General features: G+C 33.9%; 2 protein-coding genes across 2 annotated transcripts in view; both read right to left on the minus strand.

Moving 5' to 3' along the window:
• The window catches only part of LOC145272817 (uncharacterized), a 731,987-nt gene that overhangs the window by 453,057 nt on the left and 261,053 nt on the right, over positions 1 to 17,877 (minus strand). The gene's annotated exons all lie outside the window — the stretch shown is intronic.
• Positions 1 to 17,877, minus strand: part of LOC145266628 (delta-1-pyrroline-5-carboxylate dehydrogenase, mitochondrial-like) — a 102,645-nt gene that overhangs the window by 8,882 nt on the left and 75,886 nt on the right. The window contains exons 9-13 of the mRNA XM_080122546.1: positions 16,064 to 16,137; positions 11,414 to 11,655; positions 10,547 to 10,632; positions 3,255 to 3,321; positions 1,306 to 1,427 (exon numbers count right to left, since the gene is read on the minus strand). Coding sequence (XP_079978672.1) covers positions 1,306 to 1,427; positions 3,255 to 3,321; positions 10,547 to 10,632; positions 11,414 to 11,655; positions 16,064 to 16,137 — 591 coding nt within the window. The remainder of the gene's footprint in view (positions 1 to 1,305; positions 1,428 to 3,254; positions 3,322 to 10,546; positions 10,633 to 11,413; positions 11,656 to 16,063; positions 16,138 to 17,877) is intronic.

The raw sequence follows: 17,877 nt of genomic DNA on the forward strand, positions 1-17,877 counted from the left end.
CCTAATATACCAAGTGGCAATATGCCTTGTTTGGGATGAAAAATAACCTGATACAAAACATAAAATCATGTAAATTATAAGCACGATTATAATTAACATGTTTTTTTTTAATTTTTCGAATATGCATTTGTTTGTTTGAAGCCTAAACTTCATCATAGAAGACTTGTAAAATGTACTTAGTATGAAATAGTATCGGGAGGGAGGGGAGGGTAGAGTGAAATAGTATGGTCGGAATGATTACTTCACACTTGAAAATAATATATTAAATTAACATTTTTTTTGGAGGGGGAGAGTAGTGTAGCATCTGTTATCAAATGTTACCTGCTTCTTTGGCAAAGAGGGAAATATAGTATTTGCTCATTTGTCATAATACGAACCTCCCAGACATTACCTTCTCATTTGAGGAGGGTAGTGTATAACATCAAGAGTGACTCTTCTTCGAAACATCTGGTGTCACTGGTGAGCTGTCATAAAAACAGTATTTTTTTATAGTTCCTTGGCTTTTTGTTGAAGAACAAAATGTATCTGGTCACTAGGCATTTTTAAATGCATGAATATAAAGTAAAAAACATTATTCAATCAGAAATCTATTATCGCACAATCTTTTAACGTAGTGTGTGCATATGTAATATGTACTCTGTTATTAAACATTTCCCTCCCAAATATTACTTCCTCTTTGTAATTTTTTTTGAGGTCGGGGCAGTGTGCAATACATCCTTAAATGGGTGATAGTGGAATGTAGTATATGTTATGATACCATCCTCCCAGGCATTACCTCTGCCAATTTTATTTTGTGAGCAGTGAAGAGCAATCAACTATCTCCTTATTTGGATGGTAGTGTAGTATATGTTTGTTGCGATACCATCTTCCCAGGCATTATCTTTTACTTTGAAAAAAGGAAATGTTAGTATGTTCTTTGTCATAATACCATCCACCCAGGCGTTACCTCCTTTTAGGAGGAATGAGGGTGTCCTACCAGGAATTATGTTTGTTTTAAGGTCAAGGAAGATAATGTAGGATCTGTCCTGATGTCAATAGACCATTCTCTCAAGTATTGCCTCCTCTTAGTATGGTGGAAGTCAGTGAAGTATGTTTGTTAAGCATGATACTATTCTCTCAGGCTAGCAAACATATAATCTATGTCCGAGCAACTGTTCTGAGATGATTTTTATGTTATAAAAATGAAGACATAGTATGTTTCTAATTACACTATCTGCAAAAACAAATATGAAAAATAGACTTAAAAAGAATTAAAATTTCATTAGACAAGAAATTATAAAGGAAGAAAAGAAAAAACAAACTTACTTGTCTTGCGCATAAATTGCCCCAGTCAGACCAAAAGGTGACGTTTCATTAGCAAGAGCAGCATATTTTTTATATTCTTTATCCGGATAGACATACATGGATAAAACTGGACCAAAGATTTCCTAGAAGAAAAGTTGGGTTTAAAAAATTTTTTTTTTTACAAATTGAAATCTTTTTTTCTTCAATAATTTTTTGTGATACGGATAATAATGAACACTTCCACTTATAAAGACAGGAAGAATAAATCTTACGGTATGAGCACGCAAGTTGTGCAAAAGTTATGCGTAGTTGGCAGTCGAACTGATGTATAACCATTCATTGTTTGTTGTATTTGCTTTTCTGTTCAACATAGTTTGTTTTCAGTAAATATCGAGTTGGGTTTTTCTTCCTGATCCTTATGGGACCATTTTATCTTAAAGATTATTTTTAATCTTAACAATCATATTGATGACTGCATCATGAAAATATATTTCAACAATATGTAATTGCCTGAAAATATATTTCAACAATATGTAATTGCCTGAAAATATATTTCAACAATATGTAATTGCCTGAAAATATATTTCAACAATATGTAATTGCCTGAAAATATATTTCAACAATATGTAATTGCCTGAAAATATATTTCAACAATATGTAATTGCCTGAAAATATATTTCAACAATATGTAATTGCCTGAAAATATATTTCAACAATATGTAATTGCCTGAAAATATATTTCAACAATATGTAATTGCCTGAAAATATATTTCAACAATATGTAATTGCCTGAAAATATATTTCAACAATATGTAATTGCCTGAAAATATATTTCAACAATATGTAATTGCCTGAAAATATATTTCAACAATATGTAATTGCCTGAAAATATATTTCAACAATATGTAATTGCCTGAAAATATATTTCAACAATATGTAATTGCCTGAAAATATATTTCAACAATGAATTAGTATATAATGAAATGTTTCAATTATACAGTAAAACCCTGGGATACAGTGGCCCTAGGATACAATTTTTATCAGGTTACAATGTGGAATATATTTTTCCGGCCACTGGTTATGATATTTTCCCTGCTTTGTGGTGTTATTTATGTTATTTGATTATATATGTGTATTATATACTGTACTATATTTTGTTACTAATTTTTAATGCCGTATCCTGGGGTTCTACTGTAATTTAAACTATTTTATGGTTTTGAATATTTGAGATGTTATACATCTGAACAAAATTAGGTTTGAAGCTTCCTAAATTCATACTAGAAATATCTACATGGACTCCTGGCATAATGGCTCGTTGGCTTACAGTTCTGAGTGATAAATTTTTGGAAAGTTCAAGCTTTATTCCAAACAATAAAAGTCAAGAATACCATGATTAACAATCTTTCCCTGCAGATTAATGAAGGGTTCAGTTTGGAATTCTGTATAAGTTCCAGAGTTTGTTCTATGTAAAAATTCCCAAGTTTAAGGCGATGCACTTAAAGATCAGAGGTTACATTAAAGATGAAAATAATAACTTGAATAATACAAATAAACTTCAATTTTTAGAATGGTGTTCAGTTTGCTTTATATGTTTAACCTAAAATGCTCAAAAATACGAAAAGACTTTCTAATCAGAATTTTTGCATCAAACACGTGTTGAAAATCAAATAATGCAATAAGTTTAGGAAATTTTGTTAAAAATTGAAAAAAATTATTAAAACAAAAATTAAAATCTAAAAATGTTGGGTATATTTTGATATTTCAACCAAATCTTTTAAAAATCAGTAAAAGTTATTTTTATAGATGAAAGGAGAAAAGGTGTTGTATATGTCAGCCCAAAATAATTGAAATTATCTTTTTGTAGAGACTTTTAAAAAGAAATTAAAATCAAAGCGAATTGGAAACATGCGGAGGCAAGATTTTCTCAGTCAATAAAAAGTGAAGTAAATAATTCAAAATGGCTATCATACCTCTTGCATTAATTTATCTTTGGGGTTGCTGCACTCGATAACAGTTGGTTCAACAAAATAACCTTTGCTGAAAAAAAAAAAAAAAATTGATTTAGTTAAGACATTTAACCAAGAAAAATCGTTCAGTTTTAATAATCATTAGCTGATTTATCAGGCATTGATGCATTGTCAAAGATGTTGAATATATAATTTTCAAAATCAAACAACATCAAAAGTCCTAGATACAAGTTTTGCTCTTGAGTCTAAGATTTCCGATTCGTGGCTTTCATGGTTTGTATGGGCTACGGCATGATTTGATTGTTGAAATAAATCATCTCACATAAAAAAATTGCGCACATGTGTGTATATATATATTATATATATACTAGCTAGACACTGAGCATTGCCCGGCCATACAATACGCTTAAACATGATATTTTGATTCATGTAGATTGCATATGTATTATAGAATCAATCCTCTATTGATTATTATATTTTACGAGGAATAATTTGCCCAGTGGACTAATGTGCAAAAAAAAAAAAAAAAAAAAAAAAAAAAATGATAATGTCACTCATCAAATTCCGTCTGTGTTTGTTTATAATATCACGTCAATTGATATTTGTGCTTGACAATGAATACCCTGAAAAAGTCACTTCTGATTAATGTTTAGTTTTAAAATATGCAAACAAAGAAATGGTTGGTTGGTTTGTTTATTTAACCAACATATCGACCTTCATTGGGTCATTTAATGCTGACGATCGTTTTGGTTCATTTTTTTCATAGTGTTTGTTTGCTTTGTACTTTTTCTGTTTTAGTTGAAAGTTTTTTTTTTTTTGGTAAGGCCTTGATGTTATATTTTTTGGTATAATTGTATCTCTCTCAGAAATGAGAGAATGTCGTCTGTGCAGGTGTTTTTAAAAATGTTTTTCATATTGTTGGTTTTTAGGTAGCGATTTCTCGTGGTAGCGTAGGCTCCACATTCCACAAAGATATGTTTTATTGTGCAAGCCTTCTGGCATGTTAGGCATTGTGGTGGTTGCTCTTGCCTGAGTATGTAGGAGTGAGTAGGTTTGTGTGGCCAATGTGTGTTCTGGCTATAACCACTTGTTCTTTTCTTGATTTTTGTGGGGATGGTCCCCATTCTCTCACTTGCTATTTGTGTTATTATTCCTGCGCTGTTGCCATTTTGCATAGAACAGTTTATTAATTTTGTATTTTAAGTCTGTGTAAGGAATATTGATGGGTTCAGGGTTTAGGTTTAAAGCTGATTTGGCTGCTAAGTCTGCTCTTTCGTTACCTTTCACTCCGATATGGCTTGGAATCCAGCACATGATTACCTCTTTGTGAGTAGTCATCGAGTTTAGTCTATTCAATAGTTTGGTGATTAGTGGGTTCTCGAGCTTTATATTGTTCAATGATGATAGAACAGAGAGCGAATGAGAAAATTATTAATTTCTTGTGTTTGTTTTTTGTTAAAATGTTGAGAGCAAGGTCGAGAGCACAAACTTCTGCGGTGAAAATGGAGCTTTCAGTTGGTAGTGCCTTTTGGTGAGTTGTTCCATTCAGAACAGCTGCACATGCTGTCCTGTTGTGGTCCTTAGAGCCATCTGTGTAGATGTGCAGATGATCGGGGTAATCTAGAAGTATGTTGTGGAGTTTTTCCTGGTAGGTGTTAGGGTGGGTTTTTGCTTTGGGGAGTTTACTTAGTTCGAAGATCATTTTGGGTTTTTTGAGAATCCAACGTGGTATTTCACACAGTGTATAATCATGGATATTTTGGGTTGTTATCTCTGATTCTTGTCATATCGTTTTCATTCGTAGACTGACGGGTTTTATAACTTTTTCTTTTGCTTCGAATAGTTCACTGTGTCTGGGATGGAATGTGTCATTGCATGCAGGGTTGTTTGGACATGATTTTAGTTTAGTATAGTATTGGGTAGCTAATTTATGGCTCCTTATATCTGCTCGTATCTCATTGGCCTCTACATGTAAACTTGCCACTGGGGACGTTCTGAAGGCTCCCAGTACCAGTCTCAGCCCTCTGTGGTAGATCGGGTCTAGTGTCTTTAAGTAAGTTCTTCTGGCCAACCGATAAATGAAACATCCATAGTCAAGTTTTGACCTGATCAATGACCTGCATAATTTCAGAAGGGTTTTTGATCTGCACCCCATTCTGTGTGGGCTATAATGCGCAGCAGCTGCAGTCTTTTATTGCACTTTGTTTTCAGGTTCTTCAGGAAGGGGATGAATGTCAGTTTTTTATCAAAAGTCAAACCTAGGAATTTATATTCGTCTACAATGGGAATTTCTGTATTTTCAAGTTATGGAGTTTCCTCATTTGGCAGAAGTGTACACATTTGCTTTTTGTTTCAGAGAATTTAAATCCATTTTCTATTGACCACGTTTTTAATCTATTTAGGCATTGTTGGAGCTTGCCTTCTACGGTATGTATATATTTTGACCTGTAATATATCAGGAAGTCATCCACATATAAAGATCCGTCAACACTGAGAGTTAGGCACTTTGCTATGTTGTTTATTTTGTGGGACTCCCTCTTCTTGGATGTTGGTATCTGAATAGGTCGATCCAATGCGGACTTTAAATTTGCGATCTGATAAAACACCCTTTATAAATTGTGGTTGTCTGCCTTTCAGATTGAGGTCGTTAAGATTTCTCATTATTCCAAATTTCCAGGTAGAGTCGTATGCTTTCTCCAAGTCAAAGAAGATTGCTGAGTGGTGTTCGTTCCTTATAAATGCTTCTCTTACAGCTGTTTCTCGGCGAATCAGGTGATCGATTGTACTTCTTTTGTTACGGAAACCGCACTGTAGGTTAGAGATAATGTTGTTGGATTCTAAGTATCACACTAGTCTGTCGTTGACTATTCTCTCCATTGTTTTATACAAACAACTGGTTTGTGAAATTGGTCTATAGTTTTGTGGGTTTGAGTTTTCTTTTCCTGGTTTGGGGATTGCTATTATTGTGGTTCCTATTTACAATGCCTCCCCACGGGACAGAGTTAGACACCAGCGTCGTTTTTTTAACATGGAGAAAAGGAACAAAAATAAAAATTGTCTCAGTCGTGAAGGATTTCTCCTCCACTGACAGAGAACAAGAAATTGAAGTGCATTATTTGAACAGATACTACACTTTGATCTTGTCCCGAAGGCCAAGTTATTGTGGTTAATCTCCATATATCTGGGAATTCGCCTTCTATCCATATTTTGTTAAAATTTTTTAATAGGAGTTTTAGTGTTCCAGTCGGTAGTTGTCTCAGGAATTCATAGTGAATTTTATCTGGTCCTACAGCAGTGTTATGGGATCTTCTGATGGCATCTTCTAGTTCAGTTAGTGAAAAGAGTTTAGGTTTCAAGGTTTTTTGATTTGAAGTTGAGTTTATATTTCTCTGCATTTTGTTTGATTGTTGTAAATTTTGTACTGTAGTTTTGGTTAGAAGAATTTTGTGAAAAAGTTTCAGCTAGTAAGTCTGCTATATTTTTATCATCAGTTGTGCTAGGGTTAGGGTTTGTCGCATTCTTTTGAATTTGCACTATGGCCTTTTTGGCAGTTAATACATTTTGGCTCTTTTTACCAATCTGTATGGGTCTCGTTTTCTCCACACCTCATGCATACTGGAGAACGTGTGCACCGGTCTCGATGATGTCTGTACTTTTGACAATTGTAGCATCTGAGAGGGTTTGGTATCTATGGTTCTATATTTTTTCGTATCCGATTTTAATGTTACTTGGAATTTGATGGGTACTGAAAGTTAGAATTGTTGCGGACCAGGATATAAAATACCCTAACTCGCTACAAGAAAAAATAATGAAACAAATTGAATGAAAGAAACAAAGAACTCAAATGCTGGAATAAAATAAACATGTCGTTTATTTTCTGTTGAGAAATGAAAGTCTTCGGTGAACATGTGTTCATTCAGCCGTTGACGACTACGCGCGTGGAAAGAAAGGGGGAATGCAATAGAGAAACGCGAAGTGGCAAGCCGGCCTGTAGAAAGAGAGGGTTAAGCTCAGTAGAGCGTCGTGCACATGTCTGTTTTGATGGACCAAAGCGGAGGGGAGATAGAGTGACGTTAGAACATGCGAACGCTGGTCTGGATGAAAAAAGAGGAAGTTAACAGGTTTTGTTGACTTATACTGGAGTTAGTGTTCTGGGTGCGCATGTCTGGTTTTCACTTTAAAGGAAGTGACGTCACAGCTCGGGTGTGTGTGTGTGCATGTTAGCGTGTGTGCGCATGAATGTGAGTGTGTGTATGAGGATGTGTACGTGTGGGTGTGTACATGTGTGGGAAAACATGTTCGAACAGAATATAGGAGTTTGTATCGATGGTTTCACAATATTTTTTAATTTGGATCCTTTTTACATCGATAACATTTTGATTTTTCAAGTTAAATTTAATTTCTTCAAAGGAACACAGTGATAGTTCTTAACTCCTGATTACTCCTTTACTAGCATTCAACATTTTGTGGGGATAGATTTTTACTTTTTGGTTATTAAAAAGTCGCCATTTAAAGATCTGTGATATGTTTGTGGTTTTCTACTTCCACTAGTAGTGTGCCGTTATTTAGTTTTTTGACCATTTTTGGTTTGATACTTGAGAAAATTTTCTCTATTTTGAAGGGAGACACTTTTGTTATCGGTTTTCCTTCGGTTGCTTCAATAATTATGAAAAAAGGTAGATTTTGAATGAGATTTTGGTTTTGTGATTCTGTTTCTGAATCTGAACTAGATTTATCTGAAACTTCACAATGGTTTCTTTTTTGAGGCTTTTTATTTGCCATTTAAGTATTTTGAATTTTTCATTTCTTCTGCTCCCCACCCGCCTCAGAGCCCTATTTGGGAAGTGTTGGAGGGGAAACCCATTCGCCCCAACACAACAAGGATACAGGAGAAGTATACTCTTTCTGCTGATGGACTCAAGCACCCGTGTTTCCTTCGTTCTTTCTAATGGCTTCATTTCTAGAAAAGATGTTGGTTTTCCAGCCATGTTTTATCCATTCTTCAGCAAGTTGATTGACCTTCCAGCTACCGCTTACTAAATCAGTTTTTTGCCTAATGTGGGGAGTGTGTCTGATTTAGTGCTAGTCATGACCAACCGATTGATTGGATCGGGCCCATCCAACCGCCTGTCTTAACCCAAGTAAGGGCTAAAGTGGCGTATTGCACCTCATATCCTAATAGGACCTTGAACATGATCTGCTCAACCACCAGGATCCCGTCCTTATGCATTACAGGTTGCCACCTACGGACAACAGGTGACCCCATTGAGAAACTTTTACTCTGTACAGAGGGGGCAGTCGGAGTATTCTAATGCCCCTCCGACAGGGCCAGTTGGGAAGTAGGGGAAGAAAAAAGGGGCAGGGAGGGAAGGTGCTATTGTTTTTGGTTTTGTAGAACATAATTAAGTTTTACAAAAGAGAATAGAAAAACAAAAAGGAACATCAATGTAGGTGTATTTCGTCTCAGGAAGCCAATAGACAGCCTGATCTGGTAGCACCAGATGAAGAAATGATTTGCGTCGATTTTAAATAGTATCTCTTTATTAATTGAACTCATTAATAAAAAAGATTAAAATAAAATGATGAGGTACACCTGGGCTTTAAAAGAGGATCATTCGATCTGTAGTCGAATGTTCTACCACTCAGCTATATCGCCAAATTACAAATTTTTTTTTTTTTTTTTAAAGAAATGATTTGCTGAGATTTTATTATTTCCCTTGGCTGGTGTAACGTGAAATATTCCCCTGTAAAATTTTTTTTATCTATAACAGAACGACTATTTTTAAGATTAGATTTTTTCGATATATATCTGATGAATTTCTGTACAAAACATATCTATGAACATTGCCAGACATATAAATTACCCTTGTATAAAATTTGCAAAAGATAGGGTCCGAAATGGGCGAATCTATGAGGAAAGAACTCACAAAGGGACTTTTATATAATAGTGTGTATATATATATATATATATATATATATATATACTAGCCTGGGTGCCTGTCATTGCCCGGGTGTTTGGAGGTGTGTGTTGAGCAAAAAAAAAAAAAAGTGGTAGTAGATAGCCAGGCAGGCAGGTTCGAACCTGTACCGCGAAAGAGGAAAAATAATGTGGAGTGGAAAAAAAACAAAAAACAAAACGTAACGTGTTTGCTGTTGTGTCCATCGCCAACTCGGAAGTGACGTAGAGTTAAATTAAGGCTAGATAATCAATAAGAGGAGATGACTTTTGAAAATCTCAGTGAAAAAAGAAACCCCTCCCTGTAGAAAAGGGTCCAGTTGAGGGTGAAGGAATTAATGTTTTTGTCCAATTTTTTGATATTTGTCATTCGAAGGGTCGAGCTTCAAAATGATACCGATCTCAGGAAAATTTGTCACCTCTGTCAAAAGTTTTAGGCAGACATACAAACATACATTTAAACAGACAGGTGAGATTTATATAGACATATATATATATATATTTTTTTTTTTTTTCATAAATCAAGACAAAATATAAAATGAGAACATCTTATTGTGTATTTTCTTATGCGTTACAATTATTTCATAACTGTTTGGATAATTTTAAATATTATATCATTTAAAAATATTCAAAAACAGCTACTCTTCAGACAGCTAAATACACTATACATAGATGAAGACATTCATAATCTCTATTTTTAGAGAACAAGATGATCTTGCTCTTCTCAGAACCAGTTGCACAATGTGCAGAACAACTATGGCGAACCTACAGTCTGCACAACATACTGCATGTCATAAAGGCTGCATTCACTCAAATTCTGATGATCTTTGGGTGTTTTTGAGTGGAAAACATGTCATGCTATCTTACATCTTCAAAATGGGATCCATATGAGTAAACCGAATTGCTGTCCAATGTCGTCAAGTGCTGCATAGAGAGAGGCAGCTGTGGAAGGCCATATGCAGATTTGCCTCACATTTGCAAGAAGACACGAAAATGAAAATTTTCACGACTTCATCTGTGCCAACATCCATTTGTCTGATTGTACACATAGACTGGAATGGGTGATTATGTGTGAGGCATAGTTTAGAGAGGCATCAATATACCACTTAGAACATCAAATTGATGTTCCAGAGTTTCTTGAAACACACTGTAAACGCTGTATGTTCCATGTTAAAGTCCTATCTGAAAGCTATGGTGGAGGCTCAGAACGGCTTCTTCAAGCGAACTGTATTTAAAAGATTTTCAGAGATATACTTTGAATTTTGACAATATATAAATTATTGTCCAAGAACTGACCCTGAAGACCTTTATGTGAATGATTAATCAGAAATCAACAAACCTGTTGTCATAATTTCCGCCAGAAATTATTTTAGTTGAAGGTGATGATTTGGCATAATCAATGTAACCTTTAATGCGATCAAATGCCTGAAAAGAAAAAGATTTTATTAAATAGTTGAAACTGGAAAATTCACTGTTAATTTCTTTGAGTCAAATGATTTTGTAAGAAACAGATGCAAATTAATCTTCTGTAGTTGCAATAAACTCATCACGACAATCCAATCAATCATCTAAGAATGTAATAACACTGATAACATTTTCAACATATCCTCTCATTTGTTCAAAATTTGACTCCCTATCTGTCTTTACTCCATTTTGGAAGTCAGTTAAAAAAAAAAAAAAAAAAAAAAAAAAAAAAAAAAAAACAGTCCATAAATATCTTTTATAACTTCTATTTTTATGTTTGATGTGAAAAAAAAAAAAAAAAAAAAAAAAAAAAAAAAATACCAACACCGGATGTTTGAGATATCTATACACACACAAAAAAAAAAAAAGTGTATAAACATTTTTATTATAAAGGTTATAATTTTGTTATAAAAATTAATAAAAACAACTTTAATAAAATTTCTATTTTTATATTTGCTTACAAAAAAAACCAAAAAAAAAAAAAAAAAACCCTACAATATACAGATTTGCTCATCCATACCTTAAAATTTGTCCGACATCACTTACACCAAATGGCTTTGGAAAGAAAGTGCAAATCTTAAAGAAAGCTGTACTCTCACTCTGCTGGCCTGACAACGTTGGATCTCCCACTAGAGATTTCAACAGGAACAAGCATGCATATATGTAGCCAATTTTTGTATAAATGAACGCATATATATATATATATATATATATATATAAATAAAATCGTGGAATTAAATACCTTGTCATCAATAACAGCGGACAAGAACGTGTCGGCTTCTAATGGAGATCCAAGTTTTGTTTTCTTCAATTCTTCTACGATCCGTTCTTTAATTTCTTTGGCTTTCGATTCAGGAACATAAATACGAGAGCAAGCTGAGCATTTCTGCCCGCTATATTCAAATGCTGATCGAATGGTCCCATTCACCACAGCGTCCATATTTCCCGAAGGATGGACAAAGTGGAAGTTTTTCCCACCACACTCTAGAATGACAAAAGAAATTTATTTAAATTTTGTGTCTTGTTTCGGGTCAAAAGGAAAGAGAAGAATGAAAAAAATTAATTCAATAAACGTAAAAAGTAAATATAATTATTATCTTCATACAAGTTATAATTTTGGTCAGATTTGTATCTAGGTTTTTTGTTTGTGTACAGCTTAACATCTGCATCACTTGACCAATTCTCACAAAACTTGGTTAAAATATAGCTCATGGCCCAAGAACTTATTTAATGTTTTGGATATCTAAGTTAAGGGTCAAGATTACAGAAAAGGTGAAAGTCAAATTTTTTAAAATAACTTCAATTCTGTTTAATTAACCTAATTAACAACAGTATATAAAGCATCCACTCAAACATTGATTCCAACTCAACGAACAGCAAAGCCTATTTATCCATAGATCGCCCATAAACAGAAATATATGTTTTAAATTTAATTAAACCAGACCACACTACGATAACAAATGTAATAAACAAAATGTATCAGTAAATCAAGTTACTTTTTAATATGCCCCCATAATTAAAAACAACCAACCCCCAATCTTTAACCCACTTAAATAATCCTCCAAGCATTTTAAAACTTTAGACCATGACTCGTCCCCATTTCCACTTCACCTACTCACCCACCTACACAGCAAACACAGCACATCCACCCCATCTCATACACACTCCCATAAAAAAAAAAAAAAAAAAAAAAAAAAATCACAAGAATGTACATTTCCCATTTGAACCTAAAATTAAGAGGTCAACACATTTTACTGAATACTAACATACACCCCCCCTTAAGAAATTCCATTAAGCACATGCCTCTTAGCCCAAATCAACCCTCCCCCTTCTCTCCATACCCTTTCAACCTCACCTCCATCCTCCTTGTTCCTTCATCTAAAAGGCTTCCCTCACCCCTTGTCAACAAGAAAGCTGACCAATAGTTCACCAAGTATCAATCTCATACTAGAAGCTATTCGTCCAACACATCGCTTCTAAAAATCATCTCTCGGAATATTTTGCTACCAAGACCATTGAGTTTCGTGTTCCAATGCACCATAGACATGTATATATAATTCCATCACCCATGGAAATATATGCAATGGATTGGTATATCCATCCAATATCTGATATTGATGTGCCAACTCCAAAAAGAATCGGGATTAAATATACCAGAATGCATTCATCACACCAACGAATACGGCCGCCCCGTATACCTTTCGGAATATCAATAAGGAGCAACCATGCATCCTTGTTATATGGGATTACTGCCTTCTCCCCTGGACCAATATTCTGCCTATTTGAAAATAAAACCTCGGAGGACATTATACTCCTTCCGATAATGGATTCTTCCAATAATTATTTTCATACAACTATCATTCACCACCCCAAAAAATATTTTCAATATTTGTGCTGAAAAGCAAAATACATGCCTTTTCACAGCTGAACATTTTACTAACCGCATTCCCTTTCCTCTGATGATATGAGCCATTATTGAAAATCCATTGATTAAGGAAATTAATATAACCCCTTCTATATATTCCTTTTGTCAAACAAATTCTTAACTCGAATATATGTGCCTATATTTTGATTTTCAGAATTTAATTTTAACAACTAAATTTATATATATATTCTTTGAAACTCCGTGGATTAAGGAGCACCTAGCTACTAGCTTTGGAGAATTCTGCCGAATAATAAAAACTGCTTGTATAATTCTACTTTACATCTCTTATTATTTATCGTAAGCTCTGTCGTCAGTGAATGTATTGAGCTTTTCATTTGGTTGGGATTAAAATATAAATAACAATATTAATATTTGGTTTTCGAATTTGCTTTTTTCCTTGATTAGTAAATTCCCCCTCAAAGATTTTCTGTGTCCTTAAACAAAAGAAAAATCAAGGTTGTCCTTGATGGTTGCACATCTGAACAACATGATATAACATGCGGGTGTGCAACAAGGGATTAATCCTCTATTATTCCTAATATTCATAAACGACCTCCTTCATAAAATTGTAATATGGGTGTATTTGCTTATGCCACTACATTCTATAATAGTCTAAAAGGGAAAATGAATAAATACATATCCAAGGAAATGGCTAAAACTTTAGAGGAAGATTTTCAGTCTGTAGTGAAATTGGATTAAAACTGGATGGTAATGTTCAATGCCACGAAGACTAAACTTATTTCCTTTAAAAAATCTTCTCAACCACTGATTGCCATAGCTAATAATACACTACCTGGAAATACTTCCCTTAAGCTCCTAGGCTTAAAATTCACAGACAACATGAATTGGAACAAATACATTGAGATAATTGTCAGGGCTCTTGCGATAAAGGTGGGCACTCTCTCTACCGTGTTAAAAAATTACTCGCACCTGAGAGTATTCTGTATCTCTACAAAGCATGGAATATTGTCACATCTGGGCTGGTGCATCTGCCACTAGTTTCTCGCTCCTAGATAGGGTTATAAAAAAGAGTTGCCAACCTAATAGGTCCCACACTGTCAACCAAACTCCAACATCTGTCCCATCGCCAAAATGTTGCTTTCCTGTCAAGGACTTTAATATTAAGTGCTTGGACAAACTCAAAGTACTATAAACCCATTGACGTAAATACTGCTAACAAACCAGACAAGAAGCAAAATCCCACCTCTACACCGTAGAGATCTGTAGATGCTGTAAAGCCTTTGACTCAACTTTTTCCCTCAAACTGCTAAACTTGGGAATTCCCTCCTAGACCCCTACTTCCCTGATTGTACTGACATGCAGAAGTTCAAGTCTAATGTGAACAAACATTTCGCAGTCCAACTCCCTACATAGAATCCCATAGTCCCAAATCGTAGCCCCTTACAACTTAGTGGCACTGTGCCTTGTTTTGGGTAGATAAACAATATAAAAAAATATTTATTTGATTACTTAGTACAAAACATTTGATTTTCTTGTATTTCCTGACTGAAAAATACAGTTGAATATTTTTTGGTTATCATCGTCTAGCTCAGTAAGACTTGTTTTAGGTCACCTATTCTTCTGGTTTGCCCATTTGTTTTCAAACTAAAGTACTTTCTACAGCCACTTTTCATGTAGAGGCTACAGGAAAATACAGTTATATCTATAATACAGTTACAATATGACAAGCGACTTTTTTTATAACCCTATCCAGCAGCAAGAAACAAGTGGCAGATGTGATAACAATATTCCATGCATGAGCGAATAGTAGCTTTGTAGAAACACAGGATACTCTCAGGTGTGAGTAACCTTCTAGCACAGTAAAGAGATCGCCTTGTATAACAAAGGGAAGGTAATTGGAGTTGTTAAACAGGGTGCTTGTCTGGAAAAGGGTAGTTATCCAGAATTTTTCCTATATTAAAAATCAATTTGTATGCATCCATAATAGAAGTAAATAAATCGATCAGGTAGTTTTATTTTTATAAACAAAATTTTTAATCAGTTAATGAAAATTTGTAAGCATTACAACAAAAATCTAGCAAGTTTGAATTATCTCCCTTGCTTTTTTAAAAACTATTTTCAAGATGAGATTGGTTATCCATAAAATTTGATTTTTTTTATTTAAAAATAAAACTACTCGAATTTATGTGTTTTTTTTTATGTATAATATTTTCTTTCCATCACGAGTATGTACATCATACATATATTTCTTAACGTGGTTTAAAGACATTTTGTCTGTTTATTTAAATTTTAAAGTTTCTTAAAGATAAGAGTTTTTACTAAATCTCATTACACTACCATGTGCATAGAAAAAATTCAAAGTAAAGATTTTATAAAAAAAACAAAAGCAAAACTCTTTCTTTCTAATGATGAAGTAAAATTTAAACAAAAACTAATTGTTTTTAATAAGATATTTGCATCTTAACATTTGTTTTTCTTTTTGTTTCTAAAATAAATTCTGGACAAACACTTAAAAATACTAAAATAAATTTAATAAAAATAAAGAACGAAACAATCAAGAACATTAAAGTCTTGAAAAGTTTTGGCACTTTGTTATAATTGAAAAATTCCAAATATTGAATTTCAAGTGAAACCAATGGTGTCTACTTAATCATCGCAATCAAGAAATATCAAAGAATTATAAAAACAATAAGGTAGAATTAATAACGAAAGTAATTTTTGAAGACAATGAAAAACCGAGATTGACTACAAAACGAAACTGGAGTGTTTGAATTGTAACAAGGGAGGTAATTATTTTCTGAAAACTGAAAATCTTAGGCTAATTCAGCAAAACTAATTTTCACTGTCTTCAAAAACTATTTTGTATTAATAATTTTCTAGCTTATCGTTTTTTGTCATTTTTGGATATGTTCATTACTGTGACGTTTATATTACTTAAAATTCAATATTTCAATTTCGCTCTTACAATGACGAAGCGCCAGATTTTTATATTCCATTTGTTCTTACCGCCAATTAATCGAGGATAAGTTTCATAATTATCCAAATTGGAAGCAACTTGCTTCCAGAGATGTTTGAAAGTCCTGCAATAGAAAAAAAATTCTTATATCCACTGAAGAGTGAAAAATTAGGATTGAAGCTTTGCGGAGCAGAAAAGGAACAAGTCTTTATTTGCATGAATGACGAGGATTCAGTGCAAAAAGGATGGATTAAATGATGGATTAGTCTTAACGCCGCATTTAGACAAAAACAATGAATAGATTTGTTTAAATATTCAATAAATAAGCTAATATAAGGTTTAAAAATGTATGAGGTGCCTTCAATAAGTTTTCAGGCTTTGTTTCATATGGTAACTCTTATTTATAGTACACACATGAAACTCTAGTCTCCTTCGAAGTAATCTCCTCCGGCTGCAATGCACTTGTACCGTTCCAACAACTTCTGGAAGTCCTCTTATGAGCATTTCATCTCCTCCATTGTCTCATAATGACAGCCTCTAAGGTTTTTCTTGGACTTCAGGAAGAATCAAATTCACAGAAGTAAGGTCTGGACTAGAAGGAGGGTGAGGAACTGTCTTGATGCCCATCTTAGTCAAAAAGTCTGTGACAAGGATGGACTGGTACAGTTATGCAAATTTTCTGCATCTTCAGTTCCTTGCGAATAATTATGTGTACAGTTCCCACACTAACATCAAACTGTGCACTTATTGCCGCTACAGATGCAGGATGGTCCTTATTTATGAAACTCTTTATTTGGCCAATAAACTATGGTGCTCTGACTTCCTTACTCTTCCCACACCTCTCTTCATCCATAACAAACTCTTGCTTTCCTTGAATCTCTTATGCCACTCAAAAACTGATAGCATTCCATACATTTCTGTGGCATTTTTGACAAGTTTTAAACAAATTTTATTGCATATCATTCTTTTAAAGTATCTTCACATCCAGATTACATTTTTTAAATTCACCAACTGTGACAATCAGGCTTTAGTAAGGTGTATTCCAATTCCTGCTGTAGCTGTTCATTTGAACCTAAAATCATAAAAATTGGTCAGTCATCTCATAAGATGTATAGCAATAACATATTGAATTTTCAAGCGTCTTCGACAATTTAAAATGCCTGTACAAAAAAGTCTGGAAACTTATTGAAGGCCATCATATTTTGCTTTTAAACAAAAATATATTTAAAATAAAAGTAAACAAAAATGGTGGGATCCTTCTACCTCTCAAGTAGATATCTCATTGCTGATACAATTCTCTACCTATACAAGAAGCAGGTATGATCAAGGATGGTGTACTGTTGCCACATTTGGGCAGGAGCTGCTAGAAAGGAGTTATCCTGCCTTGATAAAGTTCAAAACAAACTTTTGCCTAGTGGGGGATGTCCTTTTCTCTTCCCTGCAACCTCTTTCCTTCAGAAGAGATGCTGTGAGCTTGTCTTTGCTTTATCGTTGTTTTCATGGCAAGTGCTTGTCTGAGCTCCAATCTTTGCCAAACTTTCATGAAAAACACTTGTCTAGTTGAAACCACTGTCAATAATTTCCCCCACTCTTTATCTGTGCCTAAACCTAAACGTAGATTCCATGAACAAAGCTTCTTTCTTAGAACTGCACATCTGTGGAACTCTCTTCCTGTTACTTGCTTTACAGCTGACTACAATATGGCCGTCTTCAAGTCCAACGTAAACAAGTTCTTGATTAACTGTTCCCCTTAAGTAATCCAATTTAAAAAATTTACACTACTAACGATTACTATGAAATTGTCCTTTTGACAACTGTACACTCTTTAACCCTTATCCTCGAGTGGTCTCTGGGCCTTGATAAG

The sequence above is a fragment of the Euprymna scolopes genome, chromosome 4 (assembly GCF_053919585.1).
Source record: "Euprymna scolopes isolate OS-2025 chromosome 4, ASM5391958v1, whole genome shotgun sequence".
NCBI classification, from domain to species: domain Eukaryota; kingdom Metazoa; phylum Mollusca; class Cephalopoda; order Sepiida; family Sepiolidae; genus Euprymna; species Euprymna scolopes.